At 36.9% G+C, this 17,553-nt stretch overlaps 2 protein-coding genes across 2 annotated transcripts; both read left to right on the top strand.

The window, feature by feature from the left end:
* The first annotated feature begins 2,574 nt into the window (after positions 1-2,574).
* Positions 2,575-4,530, top strand: LOC100492272 (gamma-crystallin-4-like). Its single transcript, XM_004910840.4, has 3 exons — positions 2,575-2,623; positions 3,582-3,824; positions 4,187-4,530. The coding sequence occupies exons 1-3, from the start codon at positions 2,615-2,617 to the stop codon at positions 4,460-4,462; spliced, it is 528 nt and encodes a 175-aa protein (XP_004910897.1). The 5' UTR covers positions 2,575-2,614; the 3' UTR covers positions 4,463-4,530.
* An 11,182-nt stretch (positions 4,531-15,712) lies between these two features.
* On the top strand, positions 15,713-17,553 carry LOC100490647 (gamma-crystallin-4). Its single transcript, XM_002933974.4, has 3 exons — positions 15,713-15,765; positions 16,557-16,799; positions 17,227-17,553. The coding sequence occupies exons 1-3, from the start codon at positions 15,757-15,759 to the stop codon at positions 17,500-17,502; spliced, it is 528 nt and encodes a 175-aa protein (XP_002934020.1). The 5' UTR covers positions 15,713-15,756; the 3' UTR covers positions 17,503-17,553.

Raw genomic sequence — 17,553 nt, 5'->3', positions numbered from 1 at the left:
TGGAGATCTTTTGCAGGCCAGTCAAGTTCTTCCACCTCCATCTCTACAAACCAGTTCTGTTTTGTGCATGAGGGGCCTTATTGTTCTAACACAGTAGGAAGCATGGTACAATTGCCAAGAGTGTCATTAAGGGGCATATTTATTATGCTGTGTAAAAAACGGCGAGAAAATTCGCCACACAACGGCAGGCTTCGTTGCGTAAAATCGGCGAAATGGTTTTACGCGTTTTTTCTTCCACCGGAACTTATGGGAAATAACGGCGTAATATCTGGCGTAATATCCGGCGTAATATCCGGCATTCAGATGGCGATCTTTTCCATTTATTTTACACAGCTTTTTACTCCGTTTTTTCAGCAAATTAGTTTTACACAGCATAATAAATACACCCCTAAGGGTAATCTGCAACCATAACTGCAGTTTGCAAAGTGTAATTTTGGATGCAATTCACCTTATTTTTAACAAGAATGCAGACTTTTTCCCATAATTCTATTATAATTGTGGCCATGAAGGGGAATTGCATTTGGTGCAATTCTGCCTGATGCATCAAAATGCACAATAGCTGCTTTGCATTTTGTCAGAAAAGGCACAATTGTGATAAGATGCAAAAATTCATTGGTGATGTCCTAACAGCTGGAAGTTTGTGACCCACAAACAGCAGTGTGATGGCCATTGTAATGCAGCTAAGCGATTTGTAATGTACGCATGTATAAGAGTTCTGTTTATACAAATACTTTGTGGGCATTGATTAACTTTTTGTGACTTTTGCTGGCAACACAAAATGGGCACAGATACATCAAAGTCTATAAGTGTGGAGCTGCAATTTGAAAAACACCACATGTCTAACATGGGAACTCTGCAATAACCATTAAAGTTTAATTAGAATACATTGTATAATGGATAGAGTCATTATTTGTCAGGTGCAGCCACAGGTGGGTGGCTGGCAGGTAGGATCCTATATGCTGTGTAATACGGATAAAGTGGATACTTTACTTGTTGATAGGCCGGAAACATGTTGTTATGGTGAAACATGATTTATTATGGAGTGAAAAATGTAGTGAGCTATAAACAAATACGAAAGTCCTTATAACAGGCCAGTGGTCAGAGGCAGGCAGCAAACAACACAAGTCCTTATAGCAGGCAGAGGGTCTGCACTGGCAGTGAGCAAAAGAGAGTCTGATAAACAGGCTGTGGTCGGGGGCATGCTGAAGACAGGGAGAAGTCGAATAAACAGGCCAAGGTCAATACCGAGGTCAGGAGCAGGAGCAGAGGAACAGGGTATAGCACACAGAACCAGGCAGGAACATGGGCAGAAATCAGGCAGGAACACGGGCAGAAATCAGGCAGGAACACAGGCAGGAACAAGGCAGGAACAGGGGCAGAAATCAGGCAGGAACACGGGCAGGAACCAGGCAGGAATTAGGCAAGAACACAGGCAGGTACTGGCACTGGATCAAGCTATAAGGTTTTAATGATCAAGCAACCAGGATTTGCTTGTAACAGGCTTATAAAGCATATTAATTACCAGATTGCAAACACCTGGGCTTACTGAGGGAGGAGGTGAGCATGACCAAAGAACAAGTGAAGAGTGATTAACAATATGTGCAGGACTGGATCCGCAAGGTCTCCAGTGGCTCAACACTGACTGTCATATGTAGACATGATCAGATGTTAGATTACAGCAGCAAGCTGATTTTGTAGGATCTCACAATATCTTATGCTGTTGCCATAATGATTTTTTTGGAAAAAAAAAAAATCTGATCAAAAAATCTTATCACTTTTCTCCATATGGTTTAGCATTGAAACAATACTTAGGAATCACAGCAGTCACCACAGAGCGTTGAATTAGGAACTCAATAGTCTTGATTTTCTATCAAAAGGGATTTATGGTGGGATATAATGCATATATACAAACTATAATACAAATCAAATGTACTTTAAATATTAATAATCCAATAATAACACTAACCCAAAGGTTACAAAGATCAAATAGTAACATTTGCCCTGGTTAAACTTTTTCTTAATCACAAAACCTCCTCAAATTCTGAAACTCTTGTAGACATTTTGAAAACAATTGTATGCTTTTTCTACAGAACTAAATAAAGTGCTGTAAGCTTTAAGCATGGACTCCATGGATTCCTGCAACATATATTTATACAGTTTTTCTGAAAGTGCCAATTTGGCATAAATGATTTGGGCGTTATGGATCACTAACACTATATTTGAACTATAAACCCCAAACAGTTCTATAAGTCCTTGAAAACACAAGTCATTTATAATACAATGTTCATCTATGCGTGACTGACCTGGCAAATCATTTTCCATATAACTAAAGATTGGTAAGTAACAAAAAATATTTGGTAAATTGGAACCAACTGATATTTTATTCTACAAGCCTGTGTACAGCTATGTTAAAATAGTGGATAATCTGGAAATGCTAGGTGGCTGTTTAGGGAAAGCAGTGGAAGCAGGAAAGCAAAAAAAAAAATGACAAAAGGTCTTTACATATCCCTTACTAGACAAAAACTGTATGTATGCAGGCAGCAGCAATACAGGACATATATAAAGGCTGCCTCTTCACACTCTATAGCTGTGCTGAAACTTCCATCCATTCAAAATGGGAAAGGTAAGGAGAGGTTGTAAATATCATTGTTTCCTAATGATGTAAAGGAAATTTACTACTACCATATTTACTATCTCCATCATAGCACAAGTAGAGTAATCACAGTTGTGTAAAACATTTGAGGTAAAAGGTTTCGTTATTATTAATGTAGACAAATCATATTTTAAGCTTAAAGGAAAATTACAAAGAATCTGATTTTTTGTAAGTGTTTAATATTGTCTCCTCACCTCATTTTCCTTGCATTTCTCATAGTTTCAAGGGGTATAAGTGTTTAACATCAGTCTACTATGTTTTTAATACTGTCCCACATCAATAATAATTTTATGTTTCTCTTGAACCTGGTGCACTGGCTACACAATTAGATGTGTAGGAGCGCAGTGACATCTAGGAAGTGCTGAGTGGAAAGTAAAAGTAATTTGCTAAGGCATAGAGGTGGACAGGCAATATATGATTGACAGCTGGGATTTTTAAATAATGGGTATGACTGTGTTAATAAAAAAGGAATTTGGGTTTTATGTTTTATTTAAAAAATACTTTTATTATACAGCTTTCATGTTTGGGGTACAGGTCCCCTTTAACCTTTTAAACTAAGGACCTTGGTTCTCCTCAGTTCTGCAGGAAAGTGGGCATATTTTTCCTTAAAAATAAGGTTTACAAGTATTACTGGCACTCACTATTTATTGCACCACTAACAAAAAAAATATTTTACCTATCAACGCATCTATTAGTTAATATTTGACCTTTAATGAGGTGATGCCACAAAATGTATAGTGTTATCTCATTACACTGTAGTATGCTGTAGCTGTGTTATCATCATAGAAAAACTTCATACTTTCAAATTCTCAGCAAAATAATGCATACTGTATATTGTTTTATCCCTAGGGCAGATAAAAAGTAACTGTCACAATATGTATTCTTCACTTCCATAATGTAGCTTTTAATAAGAAATATTTTTAAACAGATCTTCTTCTACGAGGAGAGAAACTTCCAAGGCCGCTGCTATGAGTGCAGCTCAGAGTGTTCTGACCTGTCCTCTTACTTCAGTCGCTGCAACTCTATCAGGGTGGACAGTGGGAACTGGATCCTGTATGAGAACCCCAGTTACAGGGGACACCAGTATTATCTCTGGAAAGGAGAATACCCAGACTTTCAGAGATGGATGGGCTTCAATGACTACATCAGGTCCTGCCGCTTTATTCCCCATGTAAGTGTTTTTAAATCTTTTGTCTAACCACCCTTGGGTTGGATTAGTTAGAATACATATTGTTTTTGTACTGCTTCTGTTACAATTTTTAAATTAAAAGTAATAAATAAATACTAGCATATTCAAATGTAATATTATTTTAACAATAGTGTAGGAAAGCCATCAACATCAAGGAAAATATTGATTGCAGGTACTGCTGGATTATATTGTCTTGACACTAACATTACGAACAGTACCATTACAAACAGTAAGCACAGTGTAATGACAAATGTACATACACATACAGTTAATATTGTTAAGCTTCAGTGGGAGTTTATTGCACAATAAATCTATATGTAATTACACTTATTTTTATTTTAAAGCACCATGGTCAATATAAAATGAGAATTTTCGAAAAAGGAGACTTCCAAGGGCAGATGATGGAGTTCTTTGATGACTGCCCCAATACTTATGATCGATTCCGTTTCCGTGACATTCACTCCTGCAATGTGTTTGATGGCCACTGGATGTTCTACGAGGAACCCAACTACAGGGGGCGTCAGTACTACCTGAGACCTGGAGAATACAGGAGATTCAGTGACTGGGGAGCCTCAGGCGCCAGAATAGGCTCTTTTAGAAGAGTTCATCATATGTTTTAACAAATTTGTGGCATATAACACTGCTACTGGTTAATCAATTTTAAAATAAAATAACTTTTAAAATGAAACATTTCTGCTTTTATTACTTTTTTTGAGTTTTTAATACCTTTGTTTAGGTTTCTCCCAGACAATTCCACAACAAGTTTTTCTGTATTCCACACTAATAATTCTATTTGTGCATATATAACTTGTGATGCGTACAGGAAAGACCTGCAACTATTTAGTAAATGCAAAAGGATACGATTATAAGCACAAGATAGAAATCTTTTGAGGGCAAGGGGTCATTTATAACTATATTGTAAAGTTTTCTCTGGAAAAGAGGCGCTTGCGAGGGGACATGATTAATCTGTACAAGTACATTAGAGGGGATTATAGGCAGATGGGGGGTGTTCTTTTTTCCCATAAAAACAATCAACGCACCAGAGGCCACCCCTTTAGATTAGAGGAAAGGAGCTTCCATTTGAAGCAGCGTAGGTGGTTTTTCACAGTGAGGGCAGTGAGGTTATGGAATGCCCTTCCTAGTGATGTGGTAATGGCAGATTCTGTTAATGCCTTTAAGAGGGGCCTGGATGAGTTCTTGATCAATCAGAATATCCAAGGCTATTGTGATACTAATATATACAGTTAGTACTAGTGGTTGTATTTATAGTTTATGTATGTGAGTGTATAGATTGGTAGGTGTGGGTTAGGTGTGCTGGGTTTACTTGGATGGGTTGAACTTGATGGACACTGGTCTTTTTTCAACCCTATGTAACTATGTAACTACTATGTAAAGTGTTGCATGTGCAATTTCTGCCTCAAAAGATGCATGCAACAGGCAGTGCTCACCTCCCAACATCAACCTTGTTTCAGAAGTATGAGATTGGGCTATTACCTAATTCACAAAAGGTGTGTGTCTCACTCCAATACAAGTCTTGTGTTACTTTTCTGTTGTCCATTGAAAATAATTCACAACAAATATCAACCAAACATGTTGCAGATGTTTTGGAGTGGATTAATAGCTATTTCAGAAGAATATGCAATGTATTCCCCCAATACAAGTCTGGTGTCTCTATTGAGTGGTCCACAATGAAAAAAACAAATATATATATATATATACATACATACATACATAGCAGTATCACTGTATTTTATTATACTTTATAATGAGTTTGTTTATTTGTTTCACTATAGAATAATATAGTTAAAAAGACTGTTTGACATCAGAGACAGAGACTATAAAAAAATATTTTATTACAGTTTCCACACTAAAAGTAATAATGAATTTCCAAACATAAATGAAAATAAGTATTCAAGCGTGGTATACAAATAATTTACTATACTTTGTAACAAGTTATTGTTCCTTCAATTACTTTTCATTGTAGAATTGTAATATGAGCTCATTAACATCAGTGAGAGACTATTACAACATTATGTTACAGTACACTCGTTGCACACAAAAAAGAATTTTTTTATGCACACAAGTCTATAAAATAATTAGAGGAAACATTAAATCAAATGTTGGCAGTCTTTTCTTCTAAAACACAAAGTAGCATATAAATGTCCAAAAGCATGTGGACACCTGACTTCTTAACCACTCATTCCCAAACCTAAGATGTTAATATAAAGTTGATGCTCCCTTTGCTGCTATAAAAGACTCTACTCTTCTGGGATGGCTTTCTGCTACATGTTGGAAGATTGTTATTAGCATTAAGGTCAAGATTCTGTCCAGGCCTGTCAGTTTTTATGACTCTCATCTTTGCAGACCAGTTCTGTTTTGCACACTGGGGGATTACTGAGCTGAAAGAGAAAAAAGTTTTCCCCAAACTGTTGCCACAAAGTAGAAAGCACAATACAAGTCTCATGAACACCATTGTATGCTGTAGTTTTAAGATTTGCTTTCAATGGAACCCTAGCTTGAACACCCCCACAAAAACCCAACATCATTATTCCTTCTTCACCAAAATTTTCAGTTGCCATTATGCATTCAGAAATGTAGTTCTTCTAGCATCTGCCAAATCCAGACGTTTCTGTCAGAATGTTAGATGTTAAAGTGAAATATATTATGCTACAGGCTGCATTGCCACAGCCGGAGGGTCCAATGGCAGTGACCTTTACATCACTTAAGCCGAAGCTTGGCATTAACATGGTGACTTTAGGTTTGTTTGCCTTTGATTACTCATTAAACAAAACCCAGAAGTTAGCATTCCTAGGCTATCATTTTAAAAGGGTGTCTGAATACCTTTGTCTAAAAATGTGTCCACATACTTTTTGCCAAAATACATGTACATTTTTAACCATTAATGGTACAGCAAAGAATTACACTATGATACAGGAACATAATATACATTTAGGGACATATAATTTCTTTTTTTATTTTAAAAATATATATAATTAAGCCCCTAGCCTCCGCCTCGGACTTCCATAGGAAATCTGGCGATGGAGCTGGAGGGTGAGTGGGTCACGGGTTCTATGAAAGTGACACATGCTGCGCCTGAAGTCACTTCTGCAAAGCCAGAGAGTAAAGCAGCACCAGACCTAAATACACCCCCTATATAAATTCAACTAAATAACACACTTCTATTACAGTGTGTGCATGTGAAAAACAATGCTTTTAAATGTCTAATAGTATGTTACTAATGTATGATTTCAATTTTGTTTCAGATCTTCTTCCACAAATTTGTTTAATCTAACACATATTAAACACAGTACAACTAAGGCAATTCAAAAGTCTGTTCCTCATCAAAAGTATTTTTTATTGTGTTATACTGTATATTGGTTATGTACACACTGTAATAAAAATAACTATATTTTCAAATATTGTCATTTGTCAAAATTATTTGCAAATAATTCTACCCCAGTAGTGTCTTTTATAAGAATACCGAGGGCAGATTTTTTAAAGTTCAATCTGTGTTTTATTATAGGTTTTGCAATTTTCCAGCTGGTTGACTTTTTAAATTTATAAAAGCTTTTCCTTAGATCCTGAAACTTAAAGACATTCTGAAAACTAAACTAACTGTAGATCTTAAAATATTGGATATTATGCTTGTTCAGGAAATCATCCAAGCATTAAAGAGGTGGTTCACCTCTTTAAGCTAACTTTTAGTGCATTTTAGAAATTTGAATTCCTGGCAAATGTGCAATTGATCTAAATTATTTATTTATTTATTATAGCTTTTTAATAATTTGCCTCCTTCTTCTAACTTTTTTTTTACCTTTCAAAAGGGGGTCACTGACCCCAATAGCCAGAAAACTATTCTTTGTGAAGAATGTTATTGTTATTGTTGTGTTATATTACTTATACATCTCCTATTCATATTCCAGTCTCTTATTCAAACCACTGCCTGGTTTCATGAGGTCAAGAACACCGTACCAATTGCTGAAATACTAACTGAAAGCTGCTGAACAGAAAGCTAAATAAATAAAAAACTACAATAAATAAAAAAAGAAGATAAATTACTAGTGATGAGCGAATCTGTCCCGTTTCGCTTCGGCAAAAAACTCACAAATCTTTTAAAAGATTTGCAAAATGGCGGAAATTTCGCAAAACAGCAAAATTGTTGCACGAAATGCGGAAAGTGTTGTCGAAACGCGGAAATTCGCCACGAATCTATGCCTGCCGATTTTTTGGCGCCCATCACTACCAATTAAACATTGTTTTACAATATCTAAGACACGATTTCGAATCCGAATTGGAAAAACTCCGATTGGAAACGAACATTTTGCGACTTTTTCGTATTTTTTGCGATTTTTTTCGGCGTCTTTACGATTTTTGCGTAAAACCGCGAGTTTTTCGTAGCCATTACGAAAGTTGCGCAAAGTCGCGATTTTTTCGTAGCGTTAACACTTGCACGAAATGTCGCGCCTTTTAAGTTTTAACACTACGAAAAAGGCGCGACTTTGCGCGCAAGTTTTAACGCTACGAAAAAATCGCGACTTTGCGCAACTTTCGTAATGGCTACGAAAAACTCGCGTTTTTACGCAAAAATCGTTCCATCACACCATCAACTAGCAGGGCATGCCACACCTTCACTGCCCTCTCCAAGAAGAAACACCTACACTGCTTTAAATAAAAGTTTGTTTTCTTAAGTCTAACAGGTGGCCCCTTGTTCACTGATCTTTTCTATGGGAAAAAGATCCCCTGATATCTTTCTATAATGTCCCCAAATCCTTCTTAGTTAAGGTGGCCACCATCACACTACCATTTAGTGTATAACTCTAATTTATGTTATTCCTACCAAAGTGCATAACCTTTTCTCTAACCAGTTCTCTATCCAAGTAAAAATATTATGGACAATAATACTTAATCAGTAATCTTCTGTGTGGATTGTATCATGCTTAAGCAAAATCTAAGCTGATCACATCCACTGCCACTTTTGAGTTTAGGCTTTTGATCAACTCCTCATAGAAGACAATTAGATTAGTCTGGTAAAATATATTGCGCATAAAACCATGGTGCCACAAACACTTCTGGAAGTGACATTGTGCACATGTGCCGATACCCTGTTCAAGCCAAAAATTTCTGTTTGCACAGATGACGTCATTGAATGCTGACTGGAATTTAACGTAGAATTTCAAAAATGAAGCAAAAATCTGAAGAATGTTATCAACTGACGGAAGACAGGGGGAGAGAAGCAGAAATAGGGGGGGAGTTGACAGCTCTGCTGTGAGGAGCTTCACTGAGCAGATTTCCATGGGAAAATGAAAATTGCAAACTGTAGCATCACACGGGCCAATACTGTGCCTGTCAGTGGGGCTAAATGAAGAAGTGGTTGACAGCGGATCTGCTTTACTGCTTACAAAACACTCCAGTTTATTTTACCTGACAAACTCTGTGCATTGCTGAAAAGACAGTGGAGGATATCACTTTTCCCTCAGATATGTTTACTTATTTTCCATTGTGCTTAAAGGTTTGTACAAAATATTGTACCTACTACTGCAAATATTTGTCTGATATACCCTTGCAGACAAGGCAAATAAACTTGGCTTGTACTTGAGATACAGTATGCTTGTTTGGAACATCAGCCAACAATATTGGGCTGTTTGGAAAAAGCTGAGGTCAGCCTGTGTACAGCCATGTTTCACTAGTCAATGAACTCCTGAGAATACAGGTACTGTTAAGCACAGTGTGACAGAAAAGCAAGAAAAAAACAACCAATTTACATTTTACTTTACTGGACAAAAACTCTCTATCTAGACAATTGCTCACTTTCATATTTCTTTCTTATCTCTTATCTTTCTCGTCTCTCTCTCTCATATTTCTTTCGTATCTCGCTCTTACCTCTTTCTTGTCGCTCTCTTATCTCTTTCTTATCTCTCTCTATTATCTATCTTTTTCTTGTATCTCTTATCAAATCAAATGAGCTTTATTGGCAGGACCAAATACATTTAGCATTGCCAAAGCAGGTAGAGGGTGCAATGGGTGTGGTTAGAAGGTAAGTGTATGGAAATTGGGGGCGTTTAAAGGGTGGGGTTATGGGGTCAGTCTATTATGTATTGTGCTGCCATTGTTACTGTCGGTGCCTCTTCTCCCAGTAGTATGCAGTATGAGTTTTTTCTCTTCTTCTATAGAGGTTAAGTCTGGGATGTGATGGGAGAGTCTCTGGCAGTAGGTGTCTCTCAGTGCTGAGTATCTGGGGCAATGTAGCAGGAAATGGGCCTCATCCTCTACTGCCTCCTGGTCACATCATTGGCACTGCCTGCTCCCCCTGGGCCTGTAGGTCTGTCAGTGCCATTCAGTGCCCAGTTCAATCTCCAGGTTGTGTGCACTCAGCCTCCTACTGGCTCAGGATCTGTCTGTCTTTGGGGTTCTGTAGTCTTTCCAGGTATGTATTCCCTCCCTAGTGATTGGTAGATAGTAAGCTTCTGGGAGTTTGCTATCTCATCCCTCCAATCGCATAAATATTGTTCTTTAGATTGGTTTATTGTTTGTATTACTTGGCCTTTTGTCAGTGGGTGGGAGGCTTGGGTGGGCAGGGTACTGATGAGTTGTTTCAGGGTACAAGGCGTTCCCTGGGTATTATTGTGCAACAAGGCTTTATGATGGTAGGTCATGGGGTTGCTGTTGTGTAGGTGTGCCCAGTATGAGAGCGCCCTCTGTATGGCAAACAGTAGGGGGAATCTGCCCAGCTCAGCCCAACAGGCACTGTTTGAGGTGCTGCGGTGGACCTGGAGGAGTAGCTTGCAGAATTCCAGATTAAATATTTTTGTTGGGCTAGAGTCCCATTTGGGTTAGTCTGGGTAGGGGTTCGGACCCCACACTTCACTGCCGTAGAGAAGGATTGGGGTGATGACACTGTCGAAGATTTTAAGCCAGACTCTTCTCTCTCATCTTGCTCCCTTATCTCTCTCTCTTATGTCTCTCTTTCTTTTATATCTCTCTTTCTTTCTCTTTTTTATCTCATCTGTCTGTCTCTCTCTTTTTCTTTTATCTCTCTCTTATCTTTCTCTAATCTATTTTCCTCTATCTCTATCTCTTATCTTTCTCTTTCTCGTATCTCTCTTTCCCTCTCATCTCTCTTTTTCTCTTATATCTCTCACATCTCTCTCTCTCTCTCTCTCTCTCTCTCTCTGTCTCTTATCTCTCCCTCTCTCTATTATCTCTTATTTTCTTTAATCTCTTATCTCTCATTTCTTTTATCTCTTATCTTTGGCTCTCTTTCTTATCTTTCTTATCTGTCTCTTATTTCTCTCTCATCTCTCTCTTATCTCAAATCAAATCAAATTAGGTTTATTGGCAGGACCAAATACATTTGGCGGAACTATTTCAAGAATCTGTACAAAGAATCCCCCCATGTGAGCAAACTCCATAAAAAAAGAATATGCAAACAAAGCTTCATGCTCTGGAGGAGAAAATCAAGGACTTCCAGACCCCTTTGAAGGCACCAATGACACCCCAGGAAATACAGAAAGAAATCGCCAGCGCTCGGTCTAACCCACGCTGTAGTGTTGACCAGCTGCTAGAAACACACAATTGTGCCAGCGCTCAGTCTAACCTACAATCTGGAGTTGACCAGCTGCTATAAACGATAAAGAACCATTACCTATACACAAAGAAGAAGAAAGTTTGCCAGCGCTTAGTTTGCCTTTAAAAATAATTTTTACAAAAAATGAGGTGTTAGTACCACACTTTGGCCAAAATATGTAAGCTCACGTGCCCCGTCAAGGCCCCTCATTATACGTGAGTCCTACACTGTCTAATGACTTTGAGTCTGTGATGCAATTAAAATAAAGTCCCCCAGAAAGCAACGTGACTGAGTATTAAGACCCACTGCACCTACCTTCAGCTCAAAAAGGCTCTAGTGAAAAAGCAGGGAGCTTTTAAGCCCCAGCTCATTAGTACACACATGAAAGTGATTCATTGATTCAAGGCCACATAGCAGCTAGAAGCAAAATTTGGCTACAATTTGTACACAAAACACAGAAAGAAATCGCCAGCGCTCGGTCTAACCCACGCTGTAGTGTTGACCAGCTGCTAGAAACACACAATTGTGCCAGCGCTCAGTCTAACCTACAATCTGGAGTTGACCAGCTGCTATAAACGATAAAGAACCATTACCTATACACAAAGGTGTATAGGTAATGGTTCTTTATCGTTTATAGCAGCTGGTCAACTCCAGATTGTAGGTTAGACTGAGAAAATAAAAGACTTACCTTCCAAGTAAACCCAGCACACACAACCTATACTGATCTATCTATACACTCACATTCATAAACTATATATACCAACATCAATACTAACTGTAGGTATTAGTATCACAATAGCCTTGGATACTATGATTGTTCAAGAACTTATCCAAACTTATCAAAACCTTTTTTATGGGAAAAAAGTTTTTCTAACCCCCCAAGTGCAAAACTTAGCAAACTCTGGTTCTTTTCTCCATCCAAAGGTCTACTCAAATGGATGTGAATAACCTCCACACCTCTGTCATGTGAGATGGAGGTGTAGAGTCTCTTCACATCCAAATGTAAGTTTAACATAAAGGGATAGAGCTACAGCACACTGTTAAGTATAATACTCTCAAATGTTAAAATATATCTTTTCAGCATGTTATTACAATGGAAGAGCTTATTGGTATCCGCATTTGCACCAGGGACTGCTGCACCAGAATCCTCACAATTAAAGAGGAGGGGATACTGACCCCAGCATCCAAAAACTATTTGAGGCTACAATTTTATCATTATTGTTACTTTTTACAGCTTGTTTCTATTCAGGTCCTCTCATACATCAGTTTCTCATTCAAACCACTTCCTGATTGGTAAAGTAATTTGGACCCTAGCAATCATATAGCTGCTGAAACTCCAAACTGCAGAGCTGATGAACAAAACGTGAAATAATTAAAAAACTACGAATAATGAAATAAGACCAGTTGCAAATTGTCTAAGAATACCCCTTTAAATATGACCTTTTCCTTATGACATAATTATGTAAGATTCTTTCCAAAAACCATGCTAACAGTACAAACACTGAATTAATCTCAGTCACAATTAGCCTCCCCAGGGGATAGGATAAATCTATGTCATTTTTTGTGTTTAGAGGACAGATGTGTACTATAAATCTCACTAGTTGATTGTGAATAATCTGTAAAGGTAGAGTTTCTGTCACATGTTCACATCAGCCTTTGTATATTTTACCGCTTTATATTTAAATTCTAATTTGGAAATTAGAAATACAAAGTAGCATATACACTACATGACTACACTACCAAGTATGTGCACATCTGACTATCTCATTCCCATACAAAGGGAACTAATATAAAGTTGGCCCTCTCTTTGCTGCAATAACAGCCCCTACTCTTTTGGGAAGACTTACAGTTAGATGTTGAAAGATTGTTAATGTAATTGGCTACCATGAAACCACAAGAGCATTTGTGGGCACTGATGTTTGGGATTAGGCCTGGTTCACAGTCAACATCATGTCATGTGTCTGACAAAAGTCCACCTGAGCTATGATCATGGCTCTGCCAGGGTTCCTTGCTTCTTGCAAAGACTGACAGTGTTCTTCTGGCATATGCCAAACCCAAACTTTTCCATTAATCTGTCAGTTGATTACATTTTATGAGAACAACAGCAGAGACATTTACAACACTCTAGCAATGCAAGGCATTACACATAATAGGGCTGATTCACTAAAGTGCGTTAAAACATGCGTTATTTATAGCATGCGGTAAAATTTTTATCACATCTAATTTTAAAGCATGATTCACTAAAAGCATACTTGCGTTAATTTACGCGTGATACTGCTTGCGTTATTTTAGTCGCAAAGACTATTTTCATGTGGTATTTGATGGAACAAGCGCTAATCAACGCACCGTGTATAAATAGTTGCCGGGTGTAAAAAGACGCACGCCATGTTAGCCATACAAGCCAATACTTTCGGAAAATGACTGTACTGAAAATGCCCATTTCCCTGCAAATTGGAGGCTGCATCACTCTAGGGCCAACACATACTTTGGTAAATCAAACTGCAAAGTCCAAATTTTATTGCCAAAAGCTCTTTAACTGTACTTTTCTGTAATTACCGCCTGCCTCAAGTAGGTGTTAATTTTCGCATAGCCTAATGCGATATTTAGCGCGTCTAAGTGTTTGTGAAGCATGCGTTAGTATTCATTTCTGCGCGCGAATTAACGCATGCATTAAATTTAATGCATGCGATATGCGACTTAACGCATGCGGTAATACTATAGTGAATCGTGCGTTAATTTTCGCGTCTATTTTAACGCAAAAAAGCATGCAATAAAAATTAACGCACTTTAGTGAATCAACCCTAATGTATACTGTATGTTTGATTACCCATAAAAAACCCACACAATCCATGAATGTTTCTCGTGTTGAGTTTGGAACTGAACAGTTGTCATTTTTTGCTAGCAAATATACAAAAACCTGGTATTTGAAAAACTTGCACTAAACTCCATAACAAAACTCACATTGTTACATCCATTAAAAACCTAAAAAATGAAAATAGCTTGAATGTTGAACTTAACCTTCCTTTGACTTCTATATACAGTATGTTTTTCAGGTTTAAGGCATTCATAAGCTATCATTTTCTGTACACTCCTTGCCAAGAGGCATTTATCGTGATACACGATGCATATGTACAAAATGTAATAAAAAAAATTAATTTTTAAACATTGTCATTTGTGTAAATGATTTCATAATACTAACCCAATATTGTCTTTTATACAAATACAGAGAGAGAGGTTTTTCAAAGATTGAATTTATTTTTTATTTTATTTTATTTTTTTAAACTTTTCCACAATTATTTCCTTGAATTCTAAAACTTATTGTGAAAGCATTCATAAAATTCTGAATCTTCTATCCACCTTTTCCACATAACTAAAAAATTCTAATGATCTAATTAATTTACCAAACCATTAACCTCGTAGATTTTATAAGCACTAGACTCCAAACTGGACCAGGGTGTAAGTGAGTCCTGCCACTGAGATGTGGCAAAATTGATTGGACGACTTTGAGTAGTCATACTTCATTCTTTTCTTTGGCGTATTAGAGATCTTTGGCAGCTCAAAACTATAAAACCCTACCATTTTGTAAGTCCCACAAAGTCACAAAAAACTACTATCCATCTATGGGTAATTGATGTAAATCGTACAATTTTTTCCATGTTACAAAGACAGAAAATAATTGGTAAATCTTACCGATTATATTATTTTTATGAGCAGAAACTGATGTGTTTATAATATACTTTTTTATTTTGAGTATAGATATACTGTATAAAGTTACTGGATTCATATTTGTTTTCTATGGAATGGACGGTCGCTATTGAATCCCGAGAGTGGCTACATATAGTATGCCCAGATTTGGTCAGGGACTTCAGACAATTTTTTTTACCATACTTACTTTTTTCTTGGTACCTAGAGGGAAGCAGTTTTGAGAAACTGCCCATTACAACTACATTTCTTCTACCAGTTGACAGAATGTGGTAGGGCACTGACAGATGCAGAAGTGAGAATAGCTGCAATTATTTTTCAGCTTAGATATGCTTAATTGGGGCATTAACCAAAATATTGGACTGTTTGGAGATCCCTAAGGTCTAAGATCTATATGTTAAGCCATGATACAATAGTTCATGAATTGGGAGTGCTGGGTGGCTGTTTAGAGAGGGTGAAATACAGGTAACAGTAAACACAGAGAAACAACTGTCACAGAACAGCAGAAAAAAACAATAAACAACAAAAGGTCTTTGCATTTTCCTAACTGGACAAAACTGTATGTATGCAGGCAGCAGCAATCCAGGACATATATAAAGGCTGCCTCTTCACACTCTATAACTGTGCTGAAACTTCCATCCATTCAAAATGGGAAAGGTAAGGAAAAGGTGTAAAATATTGTAAAACTTCCTAATGCTGTTGGCACAATTAGAGTAATGATAGGTGTGTAAAACAACTGATGTGAAAGATCTGGTTTTATATATGGTTTAAGATTAAAGGAAGCTCAACCCTATGCAACCAATTAGATTTTATTATTAATGTTTAGTGCAGGTATTTCAAAATTATTGGGACATGGGGTTTACTAGATAAGTCTGCTAAAAAAAATTAACTATTAAATATTACATAAACCCTAATATGATTGTTTATATTTAGTTTAATACTTCCCATTTTCACATCTATCTGTTCAGTCAATTTTATTTCCCTCTAAAGTTCCAAACAGTGTCTCCTTGACAAATAATTTGAAAAAAGTATTTAAATACTACCCACACTATTTTTAAAAAGAATAATTCTGTACACTCAGGTGTCTATTTCAATTGTATTCTTACAAACTATATACACTAGCTTCTATTTGAAAAAAGAACCTTAGTGAGCAGAAAGTTTGTATTTTTTCATCTTAATGTAAGAGTTTTACTGCTATTTATCGCACTTGTTTTTCATATCCTCATTGATAAAACATAATACTTGTATCACTAATTAAATATTTGAATACAGATTAATAGATTAGTGCTACAAAATGTATTCCATTTAATCATTATTTTGCACTGTAGTATAATATTTCAACATCACTATGCTTGGGGTAGGGTAAATTTAACTGCCAGCATGTTTATTCCACAGTCAAGTTTTATCTGTTATGTACCCTCTTAAATAAGAAAATACATTTTTGTTAGATTTTCTTCTACGAGGAGAGAAACTTCCAAGGCCGCTGCTATGAGTGCAGCTCAGAATGTTCTGACCTGTCCTCTTACTTCAGTCGCTGTAACTCTATCAGGGTGGACAGTGGGAACTGGATCCTGTATGAGAACCCCAGTTACAGGGGACACCAGTATTATCTCTGGAAAGGAGAATACCCAGACTTTCAAAGATGGATGGGCTTCAATGACTACATCAGGTCCTGCCGCTTTATTCCCCATGTAAGTGTTTCCTCATACCACCCTAGGGTTGCAGTAATAGAAATGCTTATAGCCTATGTGTTGCTTCTGTAGAAATATTAACATCATAAGTAGTAATTACATACATGCAAATTAAAATCTAACATCATTATAATAAATAATTCAGGAAAACCATGAGCAACATGGTATTTTGAAATGTTTTGTCCTAAATATTGACTGAAAATACTTTATTTAATTTCATTTTTTTAAGTACCATGGCCAATATAAAATGATTGCAGGTACTGCTGGATTATATTGCCTTGACACTAACATTACGAACAGACTATCCAAAAACACAGTGTAATGAAACTCTACAAATGTATACACATACAGTAAATATTGTTAAGCTTCAGTGGGAGCTTATTGCACAATAAATCTATATGTAATAACACTTCTTTTTATTTTAAAGTACCAGGGTCAATATAAAATGAGAATTTTCGAAAAAGGAGACTTCCAAGGGCAGATGATGGAGTTCTTTGATGACTGCCCCAATACTTATAATCGATTCCGTTTCCGTGACATTCACTCCTGCAATGTGTTTGATGGCCACTGGATGTTCTACGAGGAACCCAACTACAGGGGGCGTCAGTACTACCTGAGACCTGGAGAATACAGGAGATTCAGTGACTGGGGAGCCTCAAGCGCCAGAATTGGATCTTTTAGAAGAGTTCATCATATGTTTTAACTAACTTGCAATTACAAATATGTGTTTCAATAAAATACATTTTGAATCAAA

This window comes from Xenopus tropicalis, chromosome 1 (assembly GCF_000004195.4).
Source record: "Xenopus tropicalis strain Nigerian chromosome 1, UCB_Xtro_10.0, whole genome shotgun sequence".
Classification (NCBI taxonomy): Eukaryota; Metazoa; Chordata; class Amphibia; order Anura; family Pipidae; genus Xenopus; species Xenopus tropicalis.
Note: the sequence above shows the minus strand (reverse complement) of the source record. Positions and strands in the feature narration are given on the sequence as shown.

Bases quoted from the DNA above. Each gene is read 5' to 3' on its own strand.
- LOC100490647 (XM_002933974.4), top strand. The intron at 16,800-17,226 runs GTAAGTGTTTCC...TTTATTTTAAAG, and splicing joins CCTGCCGCTTTATTCCCCAT to TACCAGGGTCAATATAAAAT.
- LOC100492272 (XM_004910840.4), top strand. The intron at 3,825-4,186 runs GTAAGTGTTTTT...TTTATTTTAAAG, and splicing joins CCTGCCGCTTTATTCCCCAT to CACCATGGTCAATATAAAAT.